Here is a 26,459-nt window from a genome sequence, read left to right as displayed (position 1 = left end):
ACGACCATGAACCACAGACCTTTCGTCAATACGCGGCTCACCCCTTAAGGCTGTACCGCGCCCCTGCAGCTGAGTCCGGATGGTGACTCGAAAAAGAAAAAAGTAAAAAAGTTTCTTGATCTGACAAGGTGTAATTCACTACATAAAAAAATTCAAATTTATTTGTCTATTTTTATTCAGTCTTTCGTGGTCTTAGATCGTAGCATTCTTTACCAGGCACAGTCTGGTCTCGGAAAAGGACCTCTGGATTCGTAGTGTCGATTCTTAGATGAGGCGGCACAGCAGCTTGAAGAATGTCATCATCCGTACGTTCTGACTGAGTCCATATCAAATGCGCATCACTAAAAGGTACGAATCTAGGAACTCTTTCATATTCAGAATCAGCTATTCCATCCCTCACCCACTTATCATACGGTAAGGGCAAAGGAACTTTTTTGCAATGGGTGGCATGCACCCAGTTCTTTTTGCCAGCTACTCTAAAAGCAGTCCGAGTTACTAACAGAACTAAATGCGGGCCGGTCCACCTTGGCTCTAAGTTCTTAGTTCGTTGAAAATTCTTCGTCAAAACAAAATCGCCAGGTTGAATCGTGTGGCCTGGATCTGCAGTAGCTGTCGGCAAACTGTCATAGACCTGTTGGTGGAGAACACGCAATTTAGCAGTCAAGTCATGTAAGTAATCCACCAACATAGGGTACTCAATGTCACTATATTTCTTGGGACGAGGCACACCCAAAACATTCGCTGGACGACCAAAAACTATTTCGTATGGGCTAAGTCCCACACGAGAATGCACAGTCGTCCTTGTTGACAAAAGAGCCAACGGCAAGGCATCTGGCCATGTAAGACCAGTGCTCACTTGAATCTTAGCTAGCTTCAGCTTCAACATGCCATTATAGCACTCAACAAGTCCAGCAGACTGGGGGTGATTCGCAGCATGAAATTTCTGATTGATACCCAAACCAGCACACACTTTCTTCATGATTTGACCCACAAACTCACTCCCATTGTCAGACCATACAATTCTTGTCAAACCAAATCTGGGGAAATACTCTTTGAGCAAAACCTTGGCTGTAGGCAAGGCAGTATTATCCTTTAGGGGGTAGGCCTCTATCCATCTGGAAAAGGCGCAAACAACCACAAGGACATACTTCAAATTATTGCATCTCTCCATGTGAATATAATCTAACTGTATCACCTCAAACGGATACGTCGGAGGAGCAAAATGACCAGCTGGAGTTGGAGTTCCCTTTCCAGGACTGTACTTCAAACAAATCATACAATGCTTCACCACATTCTCGCTCAATTGATAAGAAAAAACTGGGGGTTGGGCCCGCTGGGGAAGAGGGTAGGCCGGGCCACTGTCGACTGGACACAAATAGGGGTTTTACCTATGCCTCTATGAAAAATATTTCACAATGAATGATAGTTTTGGGTAAACCAAAATGTATTAGTTTATCCTGACAATTATGTCTTATGTTTTCATTCGATTTAGGTCTTTAGTTATTTTAGTGCAGGCAGATTAAAAAAGCATTATCAACTTCATGTGCTGCCATAAAGTACCGCATCGCACAATTAGTACAAACCAATCATATATACAATAACAATGTCAAAAAAATGCCATTTTTTTGACATTGTTATCGGGTTACATTCAAGATATTTTTGACACTGTTATTGGTTTACATTTAATGCCTGCGATTTATGCTTGAACTCTTGATCTGCCCATAAGTGGGTCAACTTAGCACTGGTTTGAAATAATTTACCATATTGCTTTTTGTTCAAGAGATGATTTGCCATCTTGGACTGATACTGTACTATTGAGTCATAGTTCCATGTTTCAACAAAATTATGAGCACTTTGACACTTTCAATTGTTTATTTATGTACTGTTTGTATAGTAATGTGTTTATTGTATATATGATTGGTTTGTACTAATTGTGCGATGCGGTACTTTATGACATAATTGTCAGGATAAACTAATAAATTTTGGTTTACCCAAAACTATCATTCATTGTGAAATATTTTTCATAGAGGCATAGGTAAAACCCCTATTTGTGTCCAGTCACCACATTCTCAGCACATTTCGGAATTCCAGCATTCTGCCAAACTGGCGCCAACAACTTGCATATTCCCTTCGAACTAATGTGAGCCATTCCATGAGCCATATTAACCACTGGGAGCACATACGCATCTGGCAACAACCATCGCTGGTGCTCCGACAACTCAACCCAACAACCTGTCGAATCCAACATACCCGTACTTTCTCTCCACGTACTCACTTCTTTCTCAGTAGCTTCAGCCTGAATCATCTTCACACTTTCTATTGTGTCTTCACACATTCCACTAGCCATGACCCATCTTGCAGGGCCCGCAACATACATACGGCTCATCATGTCTTTTGCCGTTTCCTTCGCAACTTCATCCGCAAACGCATTTCCTTGACCTACATCATCCACAACTTTCTTATGCGCACTACACTTCACAATTGCAATCTGCTTTGGGAGAGTAAGTGTTTCCAGAAGTTCATTCACTAACTGCCCATGCTGAATTTTCGTACCATGGGAAGTAAGGAATCCTCTCTCTCTCCACAAACGTCCAAAACTATGGGCAACACCAAACGCATACTGGCTATCAGTATAGACATTCACTCGTATTCCTTCTGACAACACACACGCTCTAGTCGGTGCAATCAACTCTGCTGCTTGCGCAGAATTCTGTGCTATGCGTGCTGTTTCAACAACTGTATGAAAAGTTGTGACAGCATACGCCGCAGTCATTTCACCATTCGGAAGCTTAAAACACGAACCATCTACCCATAGGGTACCATCAACATTCGTAAGAGGAGTATCCTTTAAATCAACTCTAGCCTTCGTTTCTTCCTTTGTCCTAAGAAAGCAATCATGCTGTTCTTGAGCATCTGTCTCTACAGAAATCGGCAACAACGTAGCTGGATTCAACATATTACATCTTTTGATGTGCACATGGCTAGCCAAAAGCGTCAACTCGTAACCTGACAAACGTGCACTAGTAAGATGCTGTGTCTTGGTCCTGTTCAATAAGGTATCCACTGCATTTGGGACCATTACAATCAACGTATTATCCAATACCAAACCAGCAGACTGTCGGATAGAAACAGCCGCTGCCGCTCTCAAACAACTCGGCAACGCTTTAGCTACCGGATCTAATGTCGCAGAAAAATACGCACATGGACGCTGCTTGTCTCCAAAACGTTGTGTCCATACTGACAATGTACAACCTTCTCTCTCGTGTGCATACAACGTGAAAGGCTCACTATAGTCCGGAGTACCCAACACCGGAGCCAAACACAATGCATCACGTAATTCAGAAAAATCTTTTCTGACATTCGTCAGACCAAGGAAGAGGATGCGGAGTATCTTTGAGTCAATGCCAACAAAGGTTTCTCTAGTAGGGAAAAATTTGGAATCCATTGTCTACAATACGACGTAATACCTAAAAAGGCACGCACTTCTCTTTGTGTGGATGGTACACTCATTTGCGCAATCGCTTGAATTCGTTCTGGGGTCAATCGCCGTCCCTCCTTCGACAAGAGATGACCTAAGTAGGTCACTTCTTGGCGACAATACTGCAACTTTGAAAGTGACACTTTATGATGAAGGTCAGACAAATGTCGCAACAAAGAAAGAGTAGCCTCTTTACAAATCTCTTCGTCATCTGCAGCAACAAGATCGTCAACATACTGAATAAGAGTCGCACCAGAAGGCAACACAAAACCATCAAGCTGAGTTTTCAACGCCTGACTATAGATTGAGAGACTTTCACAATAACCTTGGGGAGCTCTCTTAAACCGGAAGCTTCGTCCTCCTAAAGAGAAACTAAAAATATCTCTACTCTCCTCGGCAATCGGAATACTGAAGAAAGCATTCTTCAAGTCAATGACAGAAAACCAGGCTGCCGAAGCAGAAATCAGAGTCAACAAAGCAGTGATATCAGGAACAACAGGAAACTGTGGCACAACAATCTTGTTAACCGCTCGAAGGTCGATCACAAACCGATACACAGGTCGCTTAGAAGCATCAGTACGCTTAAGGACAGGCAAAACAGGACTGTTACATACATTATCTCTCGTTTCTTCAACTACACCCTTCTCAACCAAATCATAGACAATTGCCAAAAGAGCTCTCTCGCCATCGCTCGATATTTTATATTGCGGAATACGAGGTAGCCTAGCATTCGACTTGAGGGTAACAACATACGGTGGAATCTGCAAAAGACCAACATCATTTGGACCTGTAGCCCAAAGCGTATCAGGAAGTGAACGCAATTCCAGTGGAAGACAATCTTTAGACAAATACATTGGAGAAATCACTCTTACCTAGGGTAAGGTGTACTCCCGAAGGAGAGCAATGTAATGTCGCATACAATCTTTTCAGCAAGTCCAAACCCAACAGATTCTCACCACAACCAGTCATTAGAATAAGTGGAGCTTCCAATTCACAAGGACCAATAGAAAGGGACAAAGGACTAGAAACCGGATTACGAACTGGGGCGCCTGAAAATCCTACTGAAACATTGGTCAAGCCAGACAAAGGGGCGCCAGGAAGTTTAGAGTGCATAATAGAACTCTTCATCGCACCAGTATCCAAAAGAAAAGGTTCTACCACACCTGATGTACTCACCGCAACATAAGGTCCACTCTGGTCTACTGGAACTGACACTACTCCCTTGTCCTTGGCTGTCCTAGTTATCATTATAACCAACACACTCACCTTCAACACAGTAATCCTACTAAACATAGTACTGGGCAGACTGACCACTCGGAACATTCTGTCTGTCAAAAATAATTCGCAGAATTCTGAGGGGGAGAGGAACGCTCATTTTGGGGAAACACACCACGTCCCCTACCCCTAGGAGCTTGCTGGAAACCACCACGACCTCTCTGACCAGATACACCATTTGCACGCTGTAGCAAAGCTGGGCAACTATTCTTGAAATGGCCTTCTTCTCTGTTTCCTCAAACCTAGTGAAGAAATCAGACCCACTCTCATCTTTCTTTTGCTTACATGCTGCTAACTTATCCCAATTCACTCGTAAAGGAGGCATCATCGTTTTCATTAAATTAATAATTCTACCTGGTAATTCTGCACCTAAAGGTTCAGATTTAGCACCTCCTACCTGTCGACCACCTGCAGCAACAATATTCCTCCACGTATCTCCTAGATCTTGCGCATGATTCTCATGACGAATCTTCGCCCACAAAGGTTGAGGGACTACATTACCCATCAACATATCAATGTCGGCTAAATTCATAATACACGCATCAACTGTCTGGGACAACTCTTTGTCATAACCAGCAGGATTCTTACGGGAGTCAGGTAAGGTCTGCTTAAGAGCCAAGACCTCTGCTCTTTTCCAAGGAACATGTACCCATACTCGCTGAAAATGAGCCGGTTCGGCCTGAATACCCTGATTAACATTAGCCTTAACTGCTTCTCTCCATACTGGAGGAACTTCTCTCATGGGATACTGCTTCACTTTTCTCCTAACGGAGGAATCAGGTTCGTGCAATGTCTGAAGCGGAAGCCTAGATCTGAAAGCAAGTATCGTCTCCACGGCATCTGTAACATCCGATTCTACTATCATCCCTTTAGCAAATTCTGACTGAACATCGAGCACATCCTGCGGAATAGGACCCAACTCATTATCTTCCCATTCCTGATGCAGAAAAGTACACATTACATCAAAAACATACCTTTGCTTAGGCGGTTCCCACTGAAAGAAAACATCCATAACCGCTGGCAAATCATATCTCGAAGCATTTATAATCCACCTACGAGCCAACAAATCCAACACTGTCCGTTCCTCGGAACTAGGAAGCTGACTACGACTCTGCTTACGTTCCGAAACAGAGGTCATATTCAATGACCCAAACAATGGAGACAACAGATTAACAACAGTCTCAGTCATTCGTTTTCGAGCAGGGGGAGAAGAAGTAGCCATTAGAACAGGAAAATAAGTATTTTGAGGCAAAAGAGGTGTAGGGACAAGAACAGTAGAAGTCGAAGATTCAGAAGTAGAAGGCAAAGGAGTTTGAGGCAAAGCTGGTAGCAAAGCTGGCGACCCTAGAGGGGGTTGCACAGTAGAAGGGAGAACCATCTGTGGAACAACGGGTGGCTGAATAACAGCAGGAGGTTGAACAACAAAGGGTGGAACAACCGGGGGTAATGGAGGCGCAGTAGCACCCTGCACATAAGGGGGTGACAATCTCAGTAAATGAGAAGTCAAAGGATCTTTTTCAGGGCCTTCAATCACTTTCGGAGGAGAAGACGGCAAGGCCAGGTAACATTTATCTATGGCCATGCAACGCTGTCTATCTGAGACTTCACTCGCACGCTCTTCTCCATCTTCCCTAAACTGCCTAGCAGCTTGTAGTACTGACATATTCTTATCTTTCCTATCTCTTTTTGCTTGCTTAATTTCTCGCTGTTTGGCTTCCTTTCGCCAGAGGCGGAAAGAGTCAAACATAGCCGGCCGGGCTTTCTTCTTAAATAGCGCAACTTCCAGATTATCTAAAATATTTAATTTGAAACTACCATGTTGGGGCCATCGTAAAACACCATCTTTCTTCGTATAGCGGACCCACACTTCGTTATAAGTAATAGGACCCACTCCGTGTTTTGAATAGAGCTCATAAGTTGGAGTTCCAACCGGAGGTATCGGACACGAATCCTCCAATCGGGATCCCTGTTGCAACCACAACTAAACCATTTCCTAATTTTGCTAAGACCAGGCATCTTATAGCTCACTAATCTAGCTTCAAACTTCAAGGGGTTATCAACTATCGATACACTCTCAAATATACGAGCCCCTCGGCTTCGATTGTTGCAGCAACCGAGTCAAACAAAACCAAGAACCAAAACAAAGTTGTGGGAGCGACCCACTTATACTTAACCAAAATATCGGGCATGCCACCAGAAGACGGTCTATCGTCTCGCTCTACAAAGAATCACTCGAGGGTCCAAGGCAGGGCGACAGTCAGGGCAGCAGTCCTTCGTAGCCGCCAGAAAGCGGGAAGCCTCGCAGCAAAAACCTTCGGTCCACGTCGACATACAGGGGTCGATGAAGTGGCGGCCTTCCTCCAGAATTTTCTCACGTGGCTCCTCACGATCCTCGGGCTTGGACCGGTACCGCTTGATGTCGCCCCACATGGTGCGCCAACTGAAGAACCGGGTTTTCAGAACCCAGCGGCGTCCGGGACACGCCCAGAGTCTTCGGGTTCCCCTGTCCTGGCAAACAGAGATACGGAATACTTCTAGGTGGCGTCAGAGATCAAATTTATTAGCTGCAGCTAGTAACAGTAAACCAAGCAATACAACACGGTGTACAACTCCGGAAACTGCTCAATTTTCATAGAGCAAGACATCATCTTTTATCAAGAATTTCAGCCCATTACAAATTCATACCCACTGCGGCAAATTCTGACGAATCAAATACATTTTACGCACATTATTACATTCCAAGGAGCTCACTTTACATTGTACTAACCCATAAGTTAATTATTAGGACTGTCCCAAATTCGATTACCACAAGCCGGACTACCCATGTAATGAAAAGACATAAGGAAAGGAACAATTAAGATGTTGAGTAGGATAAGATATGTGCAAGAAACTAAAAGTTAACGATATCCTGAACATTGATTGCCAATCTCAGACAACGATCAGCTAGAGAAATTGGCTTCGTGAAAGGGTCAGTTTCAGGTGACGGGGTCAGCATCTTGCAGTTTACTCGCAAGTCGAAAAGGCCAAGTTAATACGTACATGAACAACGAAGCCCATGCAACTTTGTTCGTTCGTTTACTTCCACAGCCTACGTGAGGGCAACACAAAATGGCGTCTCGAACAATGCAAACAAAATGGAGTCCGGTCCCGAAAATTACGGAACCTCAAACCCCCCACCCCACACCCCCAGCCTCTTGAGACCCTTACGGGTGAATAGTCGAGCTTAACAAACACTTGATTTGATTTTGATTAGGTGTCTCTCAGGTCCTGGACCCTTAATGTGACTCATGGAGCTCCTAAATTCAAGCTTTTGGGCTCTGTGCAATTGTGAATGGGCCTGTTCACACCAGAACCATGCCGCTCGCACTGAAAATCCGTGCAAGACACCGTAAGCCCTTCTCTTCGCACAGCAGCAACCTCAGCCCACAGGGGATTACAAACACGAAGCTCCAGCCAGCTCGTCTGCGACTCTCTGCCTACTGTTCGAGCCATACCAACTGCAACCTGTGACACCCATCGTGCCCCTCTTCAATTGGAACGGGACTCTTGGCCCAAAACTTGGGAACATAAAACTTCAGCTGGACTAATCTGGGACTGTATCAACTCCCCCCCGCCCCCACACTCCCTCCCCCTTCCATCACGGTTGGCCTAAATGTTTGATTTTGACCCAGTCCAGCATGACCAGATAGCTACAGTTGCTGCTTTATGCTCTAAGGAGGTACACTGTAGTTGTTTCTTTAAAAATTCATAACTCCAGTTCTACCGATTGGATTTTTGTTCTTTTGATCTTGCAATATTTATTCAAGGTTTGCTCTATTTTTCTAACCTGGTGTGGGATCTTTTTGTGTGGTGTTTTCACAGTTTTACTCTTTGAGGTGTTGCACAAATACTTTACACATTGCCTCTAAATATATCTGACTGCTCTATGCCAAGCTACCGGGATTGAGCACAGGTTAATTTGGGGTTTGCTTGTGCTTTCCCCTGACTAGATTTGTGGTTGCTGCTTGACCAGTGCTTACACCCCAGTCAATTAGTAGCCACATGTCTAACAATAACCAGCTCCTTCAGAAAAATATCCATGATATTATGACCTAACACAGTGAGTGGCAACATATGGAAGTGAACTTGGCCATTATATTGAAGGAATTGGTCTGCAAAACAAAGGAACATGAGCAAGATGGATACTCTAGTATCTGAACTCGAGAATTATTTCTGCTGGATCTTGTAATTTACCTTAAAGGAAAGCCATGCCTATTTCAAATTCTCTGAAAAGTCTTTGAGCCTCAATACATTGGTTTTCACGAAACACATGTGGGCTGATAAAATGGGTAGAAAAGTGGATTATGGCTGATAAAGAAGTAAAGGAATATGTGATTATGCGATAATTAAGAAAGTGATTGGACGCCTATGTTATGCTCAATGTGTGGGCTAATATAAATTTGTCAGCAACAATTGACCTATTGAGCTTGGAAAATCTGGGAATGTTTAATGTTGTTGTTAAAATAAATAAAAATCTAAGGAAAATAAAGTGCCAAATGATTTTGAATTGTATTCTACCTAGAATAAGACTAAAACCTATATATGTTCGATCGGTGTTGTGTGAGGTGCTTGAAACAGGAACATTAATTGGTACCCTGGTTGGTAACTGTTGTGGGTGAAAGCACCAGCCACACAGATACGGCTTATATGTAATGACCCAAACCCTGGTAAAATATCACATCGTACATTCTTTCCTACATGTAGTGTCCGAGTAATGTAACACTCTGCATACAAATACATGTTTACATTAAACTTTTACTAAAAAATGAAATAAAAACATAGCAGACCTACAGAGCCACAAATTGCATGCAATCCTACGCCTGTTCTCTTCGTAAAAATGTCACACATGTCTGTTCACAAGACAGAAAAATAACACTTTCTGTGATCAATTAAATATGCCATTGCAATGATTGGTGTGGAACCAGAATGTCGTCGTCCCATTAGAGTTTATAATAGAAAATGAACACCCAGTATCATGAGACTCAGACATGTATGCCACTGCTTTTCAGCTGTTGTTCAAGGGGGGACAAAAATTAAAGAGTAAGCAGACGATTACATGTGCCAGGATGTTTGGTGCTCTGTCATGAATCTGCATGAACATTGGCAGACTCTTACAGCCTGATTCATCAAGCCGAATTGCGCTCGCAAAGGGCCAGATTCTGAGAATCTGGCCCTTTGCGAGCGCAATTTATGCATTTGGGATTCATCATCCCAAATGCAAAAATCGGTAATTGCTAATTCGCTAAATTGCGAGGAATTACATTTAAGGAATCTCTATTTGAGATTCCTTAAATGCAATTCATGAAGCATTTTAAAATTGCGAAAATGCAATTTTGGGCCGCTATTTACCGAGAGGTTAGACCTCTCGGTAAATAGCAAAAACTTCGAAAAATGCTTTTAAAAGCATTTTTCTAAGTTGCATGTTGCACACACACATGTCCCTTGGACATGTGTGTGCGCAACACCTGTTTCAATTTGCATTTCAGGGGTGCTACAGGGTGTCCTTTGGACACCCCTGGCACCCTTTCAATCGCTATCTTATTTGCGAGAAGCAAATTGCTAATCCCAAATAAGGAATACTCCCCATTCATTCCTATGGGCCTTTTGGCCCATAGGAATGAATGGGGAGTTATTCCTTATTTGCGATTAGCAATTTGCTACTCGCAAATAAGGAATGTGTAGGAATCGCTATTTATTTAGCAATTCCTACATGAATACCGTTTTGCGAGTCCTTAATAGCGATTCGCTATGATTCGCTATTAGGGGCTCGCAAAATGGCCCGTTGATGAATAAGGCTGTTAGTACAGTAAACTCAGTGCATAGGCAGAGTTGCATGGTCGGATTAAAGGTGCATTGATTTTCTAATAGCTTTGGTGCCGTTTTACAGATCTAACAACACTTTGAAAACAATTACCATGTTTAGCCTATTTGTGATATTTTGATTTTCATGGAATCCCACCAAGGAGGTGGCACCTAAGGAGATGTTAAACATACAGACCGTTCCTATTTTATCTCGCTTAGGAATCGATGGTCTATGCTACAGAAGGAAACCCAGAAGGGAATTATATAAATCTTATAATGGAAGTAAACCTTTACTTGAGGAAGTATGGCTGCTTGGTTTGGAGTAAATCTATTTAGTAGTTTTAAAGTAATTAGAATTCCAGTAATGGGTCAGTGGGTTTAAATGGGTTAGCAGATAGGTATAGCTGGGGCTTTAGAGTGCAGGCGGGCAGTACTCAGACCCTGACTTTCAGACTTTCTATTAATCTAAATTTAAAAATAAAAGCACCCATTAGCCCCTGTAGTCCATTTCAAGACTGCAGTACTAAAGTTTGGTCTGCGTACTAGGCCAGGCTACAGACTTGGCCCGAACCCCAACCTGTGGTACGCATGTTTAAAGGCTGTACACATTGCTGGGTGATGGGTCAGATTAGCAAATGAAAACGTTTTTTGCGTTCCCCCGAACTGTGCCTTCTGTTGATGGATTTGCATAAACTCCATACACCAAGGGTGAGGTAAACATAAGGTCCTAGTAAATTTCACACTATTCCTTGATACACCACCAAAGATATTAGCATATAAAATAATTATTGGCCCCAGCCCATCCAATTGATCTGCCTGAAACGTGAGATTCCTGCACCAGACTAAGCTTGCTAACAGCCTATTCGTTAACTAGTGCCTACATTATTTGAGAATGAACACATTTTTGATTCCCCTATTTAACTTTGATAGATTTGCATGAATCACAATATATCAAGAGTAAGCTTAACTTAAGGCCCTGCCAAACTCATGAAGCTCTAAGATAAGGCACTAAAGTTACTACCCTAAGAAATATTTTGTAATACTACCTTTACATTTTGATTGAGTTGCAAAAAACTTGATAAACCAAAAGATTAAAAAATGCTAAAGGTTGGCACATTTCATGGTTTTTCATGAAGGCCAAAGGCCATACATATTAAAACTAAGAAGCCAGTGACATTCACAAGCTTATGATTAGGACCATAATTCACAATTTGCACAACAGCCATGCAGACCTCTCACACCAAATGCAATGCTCATGACTTCACCATTACACATTTGTGTAAATTCTACAATTACAATAAACACAGCAATTTTGCGGGTAGGATCTTTATTACTGTAGAGTGTCCACTCTTGTGGCGGAGACTCTGCATATTAATAAATATAATAACTAGCAGCCCGTCCCGACCTTGTCCGGGAGCAATCAGGCTTCAGGGCCCCCGCCCGCCCCGTGAGCGCACCCGCGGCTGCTTCACTTACATCCGCCTGTCCGCCGGTCCTCACCGCCTGTCCGCTGCTCCTCACCGCCTGTCCTCCACTGCTCCTCACCGCCTGTCCGTCGCTCCTCACCACCTGTCCGCTGCTCCTCACCGCCTGTCCTCCGCTGCTCCTCACCGCTCCTGTCCGCCGCTCCTCACCGCCTGTCCGCTGCTCCTCACCGCCTGTCCGCTGCTCCTCACTGCCTGTCCGCTGCTCCTCACCGCCTGTCCTCCGCTGCTCCTCAACGCTCCTCACCGCCTGTCCGCTGCTCCTCACCGCCTGTCCGTCGCTCCTCACCACATGTCCGCTGCTCCTCACCGCCTGTCCTCCGCTGCTCCTCATCGCTCTTGTCCGCCGCTCCTCACCGCCTGTCCACTGCTCCTCACCGACTGTCCTCCGCTGCTCCTCACCGCTCCTGTCCGCTGCTCCTCACCGCTCCTGTCCGCCGCTCCTCACCGCCTGTCCGCTGCTCCTCACCGCCTGTCCGCTGCTCCTCACCGACTGTCCACCGCTCCTCACCGCCTGTCCGCTGCTCCTCACCGCCTTTCCGCTGCTCCTCACCGCCTGTCCTCCGCTGCTCCTCACCGCTCCTCCCCGCCTGTACGCCGCTCCTCCCCGCCTGCATGCCCCTCCTCCTGCCGCTCCTCCTCGCGCTCGTGTACGCCGCTCCTCCCCGCACTCCTGATGTCAAGACGCACGTCGCGGCCGGCGCTACTTTCAAGGGACTACTTTTTTTATGTAAATTTTTTAAAACCACGTATATTTTTTTTACAAATATAGCCTATGTCCATCTGCACACCCTTACAATTACAAAGATGTATCGGGTGTTTAAATTGGCGCTGTGGTTCCCGAGTTTACCCGCCTCAAAGGTTCACAGTTCTTACTTTATTATAGTAGTATAGATAATATAAAAGATTATTGTAAAATACTAGACTTAAAACATCAACATACATTATTAGACCATCCATAAAAAAACATAAGACCAAAGCTAAAATGTTGCATATAAAAAAATTGATCTACATAAAATGCCAGTGTTGAAAAATACCCATTAAAAACCCAATTCATAAGCAAGTTTACACATCCTCAGTCACGTTCAGTCCTGTTGGATGTTTAGAGTTTAATTATAAGATATATATGGTTTCCAACTCACGTAACCGTTGTTCCCTGTTGTCCCCTCGTCTATTTGGTGAAACCGCTTCAATCACAAAAAATATCTGAGGTCTTGGCTTCTAGAATCGCGTTTACTTTTAAAATGGAGTGCCACTGGGTAGGTTTTATCCTGATTGATAATCGCCCTGAGGTGTTGTAGGATTCTTTTGTGCGCCTGTAATTTGGTGCTCCCCACATAATGTAGGTCGCAAGGGCAGAATAGAATATATACCACATATTCCATTTTGCACGTCAGAAGTTTGGATATTTTAATACTTCTGGTGCTGAATGGTGTCATGTAGGTTGTTCTATTTTCTCCCTGCTGACCCGCCTTGCAGGTTTTAAACCTAAAGAAGCCATTATGTGTCTGCAGCCAATTCGTATTTTCAATGACTTCTAGGCTGATTTTCACCAGTTCATCCCGCATTGATAGACCTCTGCTGTATGTGAGATCAAGTTGGAAAACACTTCCCTATGATGGGATCACTTAGTACCATGGGCCAGATGCTTGAGATAATTGATTGGAGTGGCTTGTGTTGTTGGCTATATTGTATAATGATTCTGAACTGTATTCTAGTTTCACTGTCACTTGCTAGAGGCTGTATAGTAGAGATTGTCTCACTAGGGTGTTTTGGTGAGAGTACCTCAAACCTATCTTTGCGCATAGACTTCAAGATAGCGCTGTCTCTCACCTTTCTAGAGTACCCTCTCTATAAAAACGTCATTCTACTTGAGGTCTGATCTTCCCTTAGATCATCATCATTGCTGTGAATCCTCCTCAGCCGAAGCATCTCCCCATATGGGATGCTATTAATCAGGTGCTTGGCTTGGGAGCTACTCGCATGTAGCGTGGAGTTCCCTGCCGTTTCCTTGCAATATAATTTGGACTCAGTCTTGTCATCTCGCACATAGATTTTAGAATCTAAGAAGCTCACCTCTGTGTTGCTAATGGTAGCTGTAAACTGTAAATTCAAGTTATTAATTTTCAGAGCTTTGATAAAATCACTGGTATCATTGATGTTACCGTCCCATATCACAAACTGGTCATCAAAAAAACGTAACCACATGTTGATATTATTATTTATCACATGTTGGTGTTGGATTTTGAGCACCAGCTCCTCCCACCAGCCCAAATGCAAACATGCATAGCTGGGGGAGAAGCTGACACCCATGGCTACTCCTCTGACCTGTCTGTACAATAAGTTGTTGAACATAAATACATTCTTCATCAAGCAGAACTCCACCATCTCTATGATCATCTCCTTTTGGTCAACTGTAATTTCTGTTAAATTCTACAAGTAAAATTTCTATGCCCTCAGTCCATCTTCGTGTTGGATACTAGTATATAGTGAGTTCACATCCAATGCTATGAACAAATATCCAGGTTTCCATTTAAAATCTTTCCGTTTTCTTAGGAAATCCCCGGTATCACATACATAAGATGGTAGAGATTTCACTAGGTCTTGGAGGAAAAAGTCAACATATTGGGAGGTATGCTCTAATAGGCTGTTCCTGGCTGATGTTATTGGCCTACCAGGTGGTCTGTGTGGATCTCTATGGATCTTGGGAATAAAATAGATCTTGGGCACAACTGGATGTCCATTCTTTAGGTACTTGTGTTCATGGGCTGTTATTGTTCCTTTATTTTTCCATGTCATTAGTTGAGTATAGTATCTAGTATGTGTAGATTTAATTTCTGTGATGGTACTTTTAGTATAACACGTGTTGTCTCTTAGTTGTCTGTAAGCTTCATTGGTGTAATCATCTTTGGACATCAAGACAATATTTCCACCCTTTCATGCCTCTTTTGCCTAGGTGCTGTATGGTCTTTTAAGGGTATTTTGGCATATAATTATAATCTGTTAGTTTGGTTCCATTTTTTTGTGCACCTTCATTATTGCCTAATGCCATGCACGGTAGGAATTGGCCATCTCCAGAGCGTTGTTCACAATACCTTGCCTCTGACCAGGTCCTGCTACTGATCCCCCACTGTGCCCGGCCTTTGCACTGAGGGGGTTTACCACCTGCAGAAGATTGAGCGTAAGGATCTTTTGGTCTTCCATAAAAAAAACAAATTCCCTGAAAAGAAGCAAAGGTTACAGCGGAGTTGTGTATAGCTTTTTGATGTTTCAAACCGACCTCAGAAATGAACATAAAACACAGTTACAGTGCAGTTATGGTTTCATATTAAAACCAAGAAGCCAGTGAAATTCACAAGCTTATGGTTAGGACCATAATTCACAATTTGCACAATAGTCATGCAGACCTTTCACACCAAATGCAATGCTCATGACCACACCATTACACATTTGTGTAAATTTTACAATTACAATAAACACAGCAATTTTGCGGGTAGGATGTTTACTACTGTGGAGTGCCCACTCTTGTGGAGGAGACTCTGCATATTAAAAGATAGGCAGTCAGAAAGATATTACGCGTAAAATTGCTTAATGAATTGCAAGAAATCGTAAAATTACACAAAAGTGAATCCGGCCAGGTATTTTTACCAATACATACACCGAAAAGAAAAATTAAATTAAGTTCCAACACATACTTAAGCCAACAAATATTACATTCATAGTCCTCCCTTTCTAAGTTGTACGTATAGTTTAAATTGTAATTTATTATGTAAGCTTATGTGTAAGATTTATAATTGAATCTGTCGCATTGAGAGTGGTTATGATCCTTGCAGAGTTATGAAAGTTATGGTTTGCATGGCCGCTCTGCAAGTTACATATTGTGATCCTAACCATACCCTGTGAATTTCAGTGTTTGTTTGGTTTTATTTTGAAACCATACTGCACTTTAACTATAGGTATTTTTAGGTATATATATCACCCCCCATACTCGTTCTCGATTCGCCCGTTTCCTGGGCGCGAATAAAGAGCTCGGATCACCAAAATTCGTCGCACTGCAATGTTTATTGGAACTCCCAAACAATTACAGCAGCCATGACGCGATGCGTCCCTCACCGGGGACTTGATCACATGAAGCGCTTTTAGCTGAGACAGTTTTTTATATACATTTAACTTTTTTCTTTTTCTCCCACGTGACATTTACTTAAAGTGACCAGTGCATTCGAACAATCGGGAAACATTTGGAAATAGAAGAAATATTGCCAATTTACAGTGGCTCACCCTAGCAAACTATATACAACATATAACAATCCATGCTAATGCAGCATTTTGTTGTTGTATATTCGATGTTACCAGTGCATAATATTCATGAATACATACATAAAATAAATGGCAAGTCATGTATAATATATAAATATATATCAATTTCAATAAATACATGAATAGGCAATTTATGCCTGCTGATTAAGTCTTGTGCCGGTATAAATAACCTAAAATCACTCATAATTATATGGACTGGATCAAATACTGCTAGTAAAAAATCTCGTGCGAACAGCGGCATCATGCCCTGTATTTGTTGTCTTTCATTTTCCCTGCTGTTTCTATGTGGAAAAATGTGTAAAGAAAGTGACATGTGCTGGATAAACAACTCTGTACAAACTGTGCTAAGCTAAATAATTTAAAAATGGAGGCGGGTGGGTGGCTTTGCTATGCTGTTGAGGAAATCATGAAAAATCTAAATAATTATATATGAATATATACAATGTGCTTTTCATATTCATGTGGTTGGGTTCATAGGTATAAAGTAAAAAAAAATCCCTATGCACAAATATATACACATACATACACTGATAGATATGTATATATGAAACTGCTCTAAGGAGCACATGCTTTACCCGTTTTACCCATTTTCCAACTGAATTGGTTCTATTTTTACTCAAACGTCTAAATTGTACAACAAAGTTGCGTTGTTCTATTGAGCTGTGAGCTGTAATGTGTTTTTTGTTGGTAATTAAATTTCACTTGATGTGTTGATTGCATTTCTTGAGCCATTTTACATGGTTAGTCATTACGTATGTGTTTTCACCTTTGTTTTACATGACTCTTCGTCATCAAAGGACCCTACAGTGGGACACTGATCCATCGGCGCTGCTACTCCATTCAGACTCAGAACTCGGGTATATATACACTTCTAACATTTGAGATTTACTTTGTGACAGATGCCAATCATTTGTTTTTTTGTATTTTGTGGCGCCTGGCTCTGTCAGATGTTTATGTGGTCCTTTGCACTTCCACCTTCCAATGGTGTCTGTATTGCTTGAGTAAATGGAATTTGCTGACCAGGCTTAAATACAAGCAGCTGGACAGCACAACATAGAAATGGAAATCTTCAATGAGACAAGCTATTTTCTGAGGTACTTCTATAGTCTGTATGTATTTATTCTAAAATCCAATTGATATTCGGGACTTTAGAATTTCTAGCATTTACTTTTGACAACTCCTAACATTTCATTTTTATTTTCCAAACCCGTAATTTCAAATTAAACATCGATTATAATGAAGTGCTGAGTATTTAATAAAACACCTTTTATGAATGTGTCAGTCTGTAACGCAATTGGTGGTCATGTAAAGCGCTCTGATACTTTCGGGTCTAGTTCGCGCTATATAAAAAATAAAAAAATAAAAAGTACACTTATCCTTTGTGGCTTTGCTATGGAACTGCTGCTAGTAAATACAGTTCACGCCTGCCATGTATGTCCTCGAAGCACTTCATACTGTCCTGTTGTGCACAGCCTCTCCTGTTCTAGTCCTTCAAAGCTATGGAGCAGTTCGCGTGTGTAGAACCCACTGAGTGTGCATCGCTGCAGGACTGCTTCCACGAAGGCTTCTTACCATCTACTGATATTTTATGACATTATGAATTTTTTATGAGTTATATTGCATCTTTGAGAACATTGATATCTAAACTGCTGAAAAAAAGTATAACTTGCAATGGACAATATGTAACAAATATCTCCAATATTAATCCTAGCATCTATCTATTTATTTACTGTGTCCACATGTACCAGTTGCTCCGGGCCATTAGTATATATATATATATATCCAAACAAGCTCCTTCGTGGAAAGAGAAAAGGCCACACTGGGGAAAATTTCGGAAGCGCTTTTAATGAACTGCCCAAACAGAGTAGAATTCTGTCACCCTCTATGGCGGATGCATTTCGGCGTGGTCAGCCTCTTCAGCGCCAGGTGCTAGTGATTGAGGAAAGGGGTGTGAGTGAAGGTTTTATGTGTCCTGCCTTCTCCTCATTCACGGACGGCAGCTCCTCCCACACCGATGTCATCACAGCATATACTTCCTGTAGTCCGCCTGGTCATCAGCGCCTACAGGTACCAGCATGCAGTTGCAAGACTCTGGTAAGTATCGCAGGAAAAGTGGGGGAGGAATATTGTGCTCCAAAGTCAGTGAATTAGCCCCAATGTCCACAAACACACTTGAGCAGCGGCGCTTCCTCCAGTCCCCAAGCCGCTTAAACCAACTCAGCAACGGAATCCTTTCTGGCGGGGGCAGGCGTGGCAATCCTACCTGCCCGACGTGGTGCGCAGTGGCACCCATCTCGTCATACTTCTTCCATGGCTGGGTGGTGGACCCTGCAAATTCCGGTACCCCGGAGAAGAAACAACTGCGAGCAGTGATCCAGCGTGAGCAGGGCCTCTTGAGAAAGCGGGGGCCTTTGAAGCGCGACACTGGAGAATGCGCTAAATTGTATCCAAACAAGCTCCTTCGTGGAAAGAGAAAAGGCCACACTGGGGAAAATTTCGGAAGCGCTTTTAATGAACTGCCCAAACAGAGTAGTATTCTGTCACCCTCTATGGCGGATGCATTTCGGCGTGGTCAGCCTCTTCAGCGCCAGGTGCTAGTGATTGAGGAAAGGGGCGTGAGTGAAGGTTTTATGTGTCCTCCCTTCTCCTCATTCACGGACGGCAGCTCCTCCCACACCGATGTCATCACAGCATATACTTCCTGTAGTCCGCCTGGTCATCAGCGCTACAGGTACCAGCATGCAGTTGCAAGACTCTGGTAAGTATCGCAGGAAAAGTGGGGGAGGAATATTGTGCTCCAAAGTCAGTGAATTAGCCCCAATGTCCACAAACACACTTGAGTAGCGGCGCTTCCTCCAGTCCCCAAGCCGCTTAAACCAACTCAGCAACGGAATCCTTTCTGGCGGGGGCAGACGTGGCAATCCTACCTTCCCGACGTGGTGCGCAGTGGCATCCATCTCGTCATACTACTTCATATATATATATATATATATATATATATATATATATGAAGGTTGCATGAACTATCCTGCTGGCAGGCTGTTACTTTTAATAAAGAAGGGTGCCAAAGTTACCTTCGTGAGGCTTCTTTTCCATGAGGGCTCTGTTATGGTTTGGATATTATGCGGCCGTCCCGGTCGCGGAGGAGAAGCCTGTCGCCCCAGCGGATCCTGGGAAGCACCGACCGGTGTTTTCAGTTATGGAGCGAAGGTGTGAGCGAAGGGTCTTGCAGAGGATTCCAGCTCCAGCCCCAAGTAACGGCACGTAAAGCCGAGCAGGCGGCTTCATTTCTACTTTCCAAAGACTGGCTTCACTTAGTGCTGGCATGCAGGCGCGCCCACAGCGGTACGACTAGAAGAGGACTACATCACCCAGAAGGCCCTTGGCCACGCCTACATAAGCAGGTGATGTTTTACCGAGTGCTCTTCATCAAGCGCCCGCAGCTGACACTTGCCCTTCACGCCACTGAAGAAAGGAACACGATTTCCTGAAACGCGTCTGGCTCTTTAATCCCTATATGAAGGTTGCATGAACTATCCTGCTGGCAGGCTGTTACTTTTAATAAAGAAGGGTGCCAAAGTTACCTTCGTGAGGCTTCTTTTCCATGAGGGCTCTGTTATGGTTTGGATATATATATATATATATATATATATATATATATATATATATATATATATATATATATATATATATATATTGCCGCTCCCAACTCCAGAGTAGATGATCATCCACAGGAATAAAGCACTCGCGGGGGCCGTTTCGGTCGTAACCTTCTTCTATAGAAGAAGGTTACGACCGAAACGCGTCTGTTTGCTGGTTGCTTTGTTTGTTTCGCAATAAATTGATTCAAACGGCCCCCGCGAGTGCTTTATTCCTGTGGGTGATCATCTACTCTGGAGTTGGGAGCGGCAATTGATTAGCGAGTGCACCCTCGCATAGTCAGCACCCGCCTGAGAGTGCCGCGCACTGGTGTGTGGAGAGCGGCAATATATATATATATATATATATTTTTTTTTTTTCACAGAAAAAACCATAGGTTTCAAACCAGTTATAGTTAGCTGGACATTTTACTCATACAAAACCATTGAAATTCCCCTGTTATAGTTAGTTGTACTCACTATAACTCGCGCGCCCGAAATCCACTGCTGATGATGTCACATATTACATCATTCATGACATGGTCAGTGACATCACTGATGACATCTCAAATGACATCACTGATGACATCATCCATGTGACAATGAAATACACCTCATCACACACTAGTATAATATTTTTCACTCACTGTAAAATAGAAAGTGCCCTATTTCAAACCATTGACAATAGTTCAGTTCAAGAAACTTTATTCGATTGAATTTACAATCATAAAAGTACATTGTAGAAAAATATTTACAACGATTTATAAAAAGTTTCTGTGAAAGCAGAATTGACTAAGTAGTACAGTAAACATTAGATCAATCTTAAAAAGTCGACTATGCAATGGTACCTTAAATAACAGTAAGAAAAGAGTTATATGCACAGAGACAGAAGAAAAAATTTACTATACAGAAGCTGCTATCTGGGAACGAATTTTCATGCAAGTCTTTAAAAAGCAAGCCACTGATTTGGCAACAAAAGGGGCATCTAAACGCTGTAGTGCCAAGAGAGCAGGTCTGCATCTTCTCAGTCCTATTTGTCTTAGCAGTGGGACCAACCAACGTTTACGTGGGTTCTCGTAAAAAGTACAAAATAAAATTACATGCAATGTAGACTGAGAGGAACAATTGTCGCAAGGACATTTACTCAATTCACGGGACCAGTCAGAGGGCTCAGGGAACGAGACAAGACGATAAAATGAGTCGAAACGAAATCTAGTTAAAACATACCTATCGTAGTTTGACAAGTAAAAAGACAGGTAGGGTTGAATGCCATACGAGGATTGAATCATCACTAAGTGTGTGGTTGTCTGTTTGCCAATTTCAGAACACATGCGTAGATCTCTTAGATGGGACACACATAGGTTCTTTAGAGACTTTCTGGATATGGCCTTTAGTGAGTCAGGATTGGTAAAAAACAATGACCTATTCAAATCATTCAAAAAGTTAAAGACATAAAATAGCCAGGAAATCTTTTTCCAGTGGGTCAGTGACAGGCAGTCTGTTATTAGCGACCGAGTGAGGAAACACTGCTCCTTAGTCCATATACGGTGCCAGAGGAGGATCGGCTGGTACCTAGTGGTGTCAGAAAGATAGTCCGAGCCGAGCTCTGTGTGGCTACCGTAATTGGAGGCGCTGCGGGGGAGAGCTAAAACATATTTCAGGAAATCATTTTCGATTACTTGAAGCTCGGTGGTAGGAGCATAGCCCCATACACCTGCTCCATAGGTCGCCACACTCAAACATTTGGCTTGATAGATTTTCAAAATCACAGCCGGAGCGGGCTTGCCCAGCTTTCTTGAGAAAGAGGTCAGCGCAGATGTAGTGCGCTGAAACTGCAGTTTCTTACTGGAAATGGCAGGTTTCCAAGACATTTGGTCATCAATAAGGATTCCTAAATATGGATAGTTCCTAGCACTTTCCAACCTAATATTCTCGATGTAAAGGGGTTTGCATTTCTGGGTTTTCTTGCCAATATGCATTATGAAAGTCTTGGATTTATTTACTTTTAAGCCAAGAGAAAGCATATATTGGCAATACTTGTCCAGTTGTAGCTGGAGCTGATTGGGTGTCCTCGCTAAGATGACAGAGTCGTCAGCATATAATAATGCAGGGATTGGACGGGTACTTATGCAAGGGAGGTACATGTTGCCTGCCAACATCGCTTGTTCCAGTCCATTTGTGTAAATATTAAATAAAAATGGAGCAAGGACGCACCCCTGCCTGACGCCTTTTGTAATGCTGAATGAGTCCGATAGCTCTCCATTGGTGCCATATCTCACTCGTGCTTTGGCACCCGAGTAGAGCTCACGGAGAAATTTCAGAATTGAAGGATCTACTCCCAAGTTACTCAGAATCTCCCACAGCTTGGAGTGGATTACGCAGTCAAATGCGGAACTTAAGTCCACATAGACCAGGTACAGGTTACCGCCTTTGGCACAGACATATTTACCCAAAAGTAGTGATAGATTAAGAGCCTGTTCTACAGTACCCAATCCCTCTTGGAACCCAAACTGAAGGTCGGTAATGATCTTATTCTCCTTTGCCCAATCCTGGAGACGTTCCAGGATGAGTTTCCCAGCGACCTTGCCCAGCGAATCCAAGAGGGAAATTGGTCTATAGCAGGCTGGGTTATCGCGGTCTCCCTTTTTAAAGATGGGGAGAAGCACGGAGGTAGACCAAGAATCAATTAGGCCGACCTGGGAAGCTGCAGACATAACTTGCACGACTACTGGGGACCATAATTCTGGATTATTCACAAAAATGTCGAGTGGGACTCCATCTGGACCGGGAGCTTTCCCGGTCTTTGAGGAAGTCAATGCTGCGTTCACCTCCCCTAAATTGAAGTGAAGGTCGATGGGATAGATATTATCACTGGTGGAAGCTACTTCCCCATATCTTGCGGCCTCAGTCATTAGAAGGGGATCCCCGAAGATCTGAGAGTAATGAGTTACCCATTTTTCTGCGGGAACTGCCACATCTAGATGGGAAAAAGCAGTGGCATCCGCTAAAAAAGGGGACTTGACTGTTCGCCAAAATAGTGTGCTGTCCTTAGACATTGTACTCTCGTGTAATTGGGCCCAGAGATTGTTTTTTATTTCCCGTTTTCGGGCTTTTAGGGCCAACTTATATTGTCTTCTTAGTAGGGTAATTAAGGCCGTATCCCTATCTTGGCTATGGAGAGCTCGTTTTAATGCGCTAAGGGCTTTACGGCAGTGGGAATCAAACCACCCCCGGGTATCTCTGTCATGCTTCTTATGTTGGCGGGTAAGCTCCTGCCGTATGATTTCTAGAATCTTAACGAAACTAGACAGGATCAACTGGGGGGATGAAGTCACCTCTAGAACGTTGTATATTAAGGGAAGGGATTGTTGGATAATCCTACCAGTGACCTCGTTGGGGTTGATCTTCGACCATTTTATTGTATAGCCATTAGTTTTACCCATCTCTAGGGATTGCTGAGTTAAAAGACTGGGCTTAAAATGAGATAAAGGAACAGTATTAAATATGATGGTGATACTGTTGGGGTAGTGGTCACTGGAGGGATCTGAACCAGTTATAAAGTTTTTTAGTCTATTACCTAGAGTTTGCGAGCACAGGATATAGTCGATGGTAGACGACAATCCTCTTCCGTGAAAGGTTGACTTGAAATCAACGGCAGGATGCACTAATTCGTTCGCAAATTCAAGTTCTAATGAGAATAGACAATTATTTAGAGCAGACCCTATACTGGAGTGTGCAAAGTGGGTGATGGGGAAATCATGCTCATCTTGGAGGCCGCAAATACCTTTGTTGTAATTACTACATAGATAAGCATTAAAATCACCGCCCCACACAATATAACATGGTATCTGCGAATTTTTGGCTTTCTGATCGTGCAGGAATGAAGTAATTTCAGTAAGGGACTTTACACAGTCAGGAGGTGTTAAGTTATTATACATGTTGATAAAGTAATAGATGGAACTTTTATCGGGGACTAACTTAAGAACTTGGAAAGTTGAGGACACTGGGTATACTTCAGTGATAGTAAATGAAATATGGTTAGAGATATAAATAGCGAGACCACCCTTGGGTCTTCCATGTGCAGATGGACTGGCAGACATATGGAACGTTTTAAAACCCTGGATGTGAATCGGCTCAATAGCCCAGGTTTCCTGGAGGCAAACTATGTTGTGCCTAATAACCAAGTCCGTCCAAGACTGAAGATGTATCTTGGATCTAAGGCCCGCTACGTTCCAATAGATGACTGGGAAATCCCAAGTTGACAGAGGAGTGGGAGTTGTGGACGGTAGATTGACAGAGGGTAGTGGATCACAAGACTGAGGGGATAGGATAAGGGAGGAGGGGGTGATTTTTACATCACTGGAGGGTAATGTAATATTTTGTTGCCTCATGAATGGGTCCTTAAGAAGGGTTGAAACGGCAGTGCTGGGATCGTGTTCCCGTGAAGTTGACGATTGCGTGAATAAGTTTGGCAGCGAGGTGTGGGGCTCGGTGAAGGAGCCAGGCGGGTAGTACTGATTGGACCCTGCCAACAAGGTTTTTCTAGGGGAGAGATTAGAGTGAATCTGAGTGTTAATAGTGGGTTGGATGTCGACGAGGGGGACTGGTGGTCAGTCGACCATGTCCAAGCATTCGTATCTGTTAGATAGTGGAGGTCCTCTCCAGTTGGTAAAGTGACCAGGGGCAGAATTGGGGAAACCGTACCCTGCCCAATGACCTCGGTCGTAGTCTCTATTCCCATCCCACTTGCCCACTCGCGTCCAACTCCAGGGAGGGCCAGCATTGTGTTGAGGTACCGGGGGGTAGAAATATGACAAATTGTGGGTAGCTATCCCTTCGGTGGAAGAGTGGTCTCCCCAGGAGCAGATATGCTCAACAGTATTAGGGTCAGCAAAGTTCACTATGACGCAGTCACCTTGAATGCTTTTGGGCTCAGTACCGAGCCATGGCACTCTGCGCACAGTGGTGACTCTGTTGTCCAAAAAAGGTGGTAAGGGTCTATTGTTGGACAACCAGTATATAACTTTGTTTTTTAATGACCAGATTGGTTCATTGTGGTTGGGGGGGAGTTCCGGGACGCCTGTCATAATAACTACATAGGGGGATGCCTCAGGCGGGAGATGAATGGGATAGCCCCTCCTCTTTCGACTTTTCGGGATGGTGTTAAATCCAACGGATTGATTGGGGAGGGTTGGGGCCGGGGCTGGGGTGGGGAGGACAGGAGGAGGAAAAGATTTTTGTTGATTAGACAGCTGATCCTTGGAGTTAGTCAGAGGTTGAGTTGATGAAGAATTAGGTGGTTTGAGAGGGGCTTGGGGCTTATTTACAGCTGATGGCGGCTGTTTTTGAAAAGATTTCTGGGGGGCCTTTTGGATAGAGTTCGTATTGGAGGAATTCGATTTGGCCGCGCCAGGCTTAGTTGTTTTAATGTTGTTAGGGAGGGACTTCCCTTGGACTAAATTGGGATCTTTAATAGTACCCTTACTTGAAATCAGGGCTGAGGACAGTTGGGTTAGTTGGGATTGGACCTGAAACAGAGCTTTTTCTAAAGGTTTTAAATATGTCTTAAGTAAGTCGCCAATTTTACTAAGCAGTAAGCTATCATTACCGCAAGAATTGGTAGTTAGGTTACCATTATCAACCAAGCTACCCTCGCTGTCGTAGCTACTAGAGCTACTGGAGCTAAGATTCAGGTTACCAGCGATAGGGTTCGTTGCAGCTGCTATCGCGGGGGAGGGTTGCTGATGTGGAGTTAAGGCAAGGTTAATGATTTGAGAGGGGAGATGGGAAATGGAATGGGTTATAGGGATAGTTGTGGGAGGGGAATCAGTTGAGTATTGTAGATTGGTAGTTTTCCTTTTCTTTTTTTTGGGAATTGCACCTTCGCGTAAGCCCCTTTCTGTAACTGGGGATGGGGCAGGGTCAGTCTGACTGGCAAAAATGACTGGGGTTTTTTCAAGTGACAAGTGGGATGCAGATAAATGTAAAGTTGCTGAAAGGTCCACAGTACGGGGGACAGTATACACCTCTGCATGCACTGACACTGGCGGAGGTAGCTCTACAGGGCGCAAAGGAGTTTTTGCGGTAGCCAGCAAGCCCATGGAAGAGCGTCTCGCAATAGCCAGGTGCTGAGAAACTCGTCGTTCCAGTAAAATGATACCCTGTTCAATGGCGACGTTGGCTTTGGTTATAAATTGGTCTATCAGCCCAATGACCTCACTAGCTGCCTGGGCCTGTTTTTTAACAGTGTTTCTGGTGGTTCTAGGAGACATAATATACGGTAACTGGTGATAAAATACAAATACAAATAGTAAAAATGTTAGGAACAAGTTGAAAAGGTTAATTACTAATTTATACAGAAACAGCTATATCAAATGGGAAAAAAGGAGGCGAGAAATAAGGTGGCCCAGTCCAGTCTTGCCCTGG

General features: G+C 43.4%; 1 protein-coding gene across 3 annotated transcripts in view; it reads left to right on the top strand.

Annotated features, from left to right (window-relative positions):
- The window catches only part of DYNC1I1 (dynein cytoplasmic 1 intermediate chain 1), a 2,048,030-nt gene that overhangs the window by 363,027 nt on the left and 1,658,544 nt on the right, over nucleotides 1-26,459 (top strand). For all 3 annotated transcript variants that reach the window (XM_078663722.1, XM_078663723.1, XM_078663724.1), the window contains exon 5: nucleotides 17,193-17,252. In XM_078663722.1, coding sequence (XP_078519848.1) covers nucleotides 17,193-17,252 — 60 coding nt within the window. The remainder of the gene's footprint in view (nucleotides 1-17,192; nucleotides 17,253-26,459) is intronic.

The sequence above is a fragment of the Lissotriton helveticus genome, chromosome 10 (assembly GCF_964261635.1).
Source record: "Lissotriton helveticus chromosome 10, aLisHel1.1, whole genome shotgun sequence".
NCBI classification, from domain to species: domain Eukaryota; kingdom Metazoa; phylum Chordata; class Amphibia; order Caudata; family Salamandridae; genus Lissotriton; species Lissotriton helveticus.
This window is presented reverse-complemented; position numbering and strand designations above follow the sequence as displayed.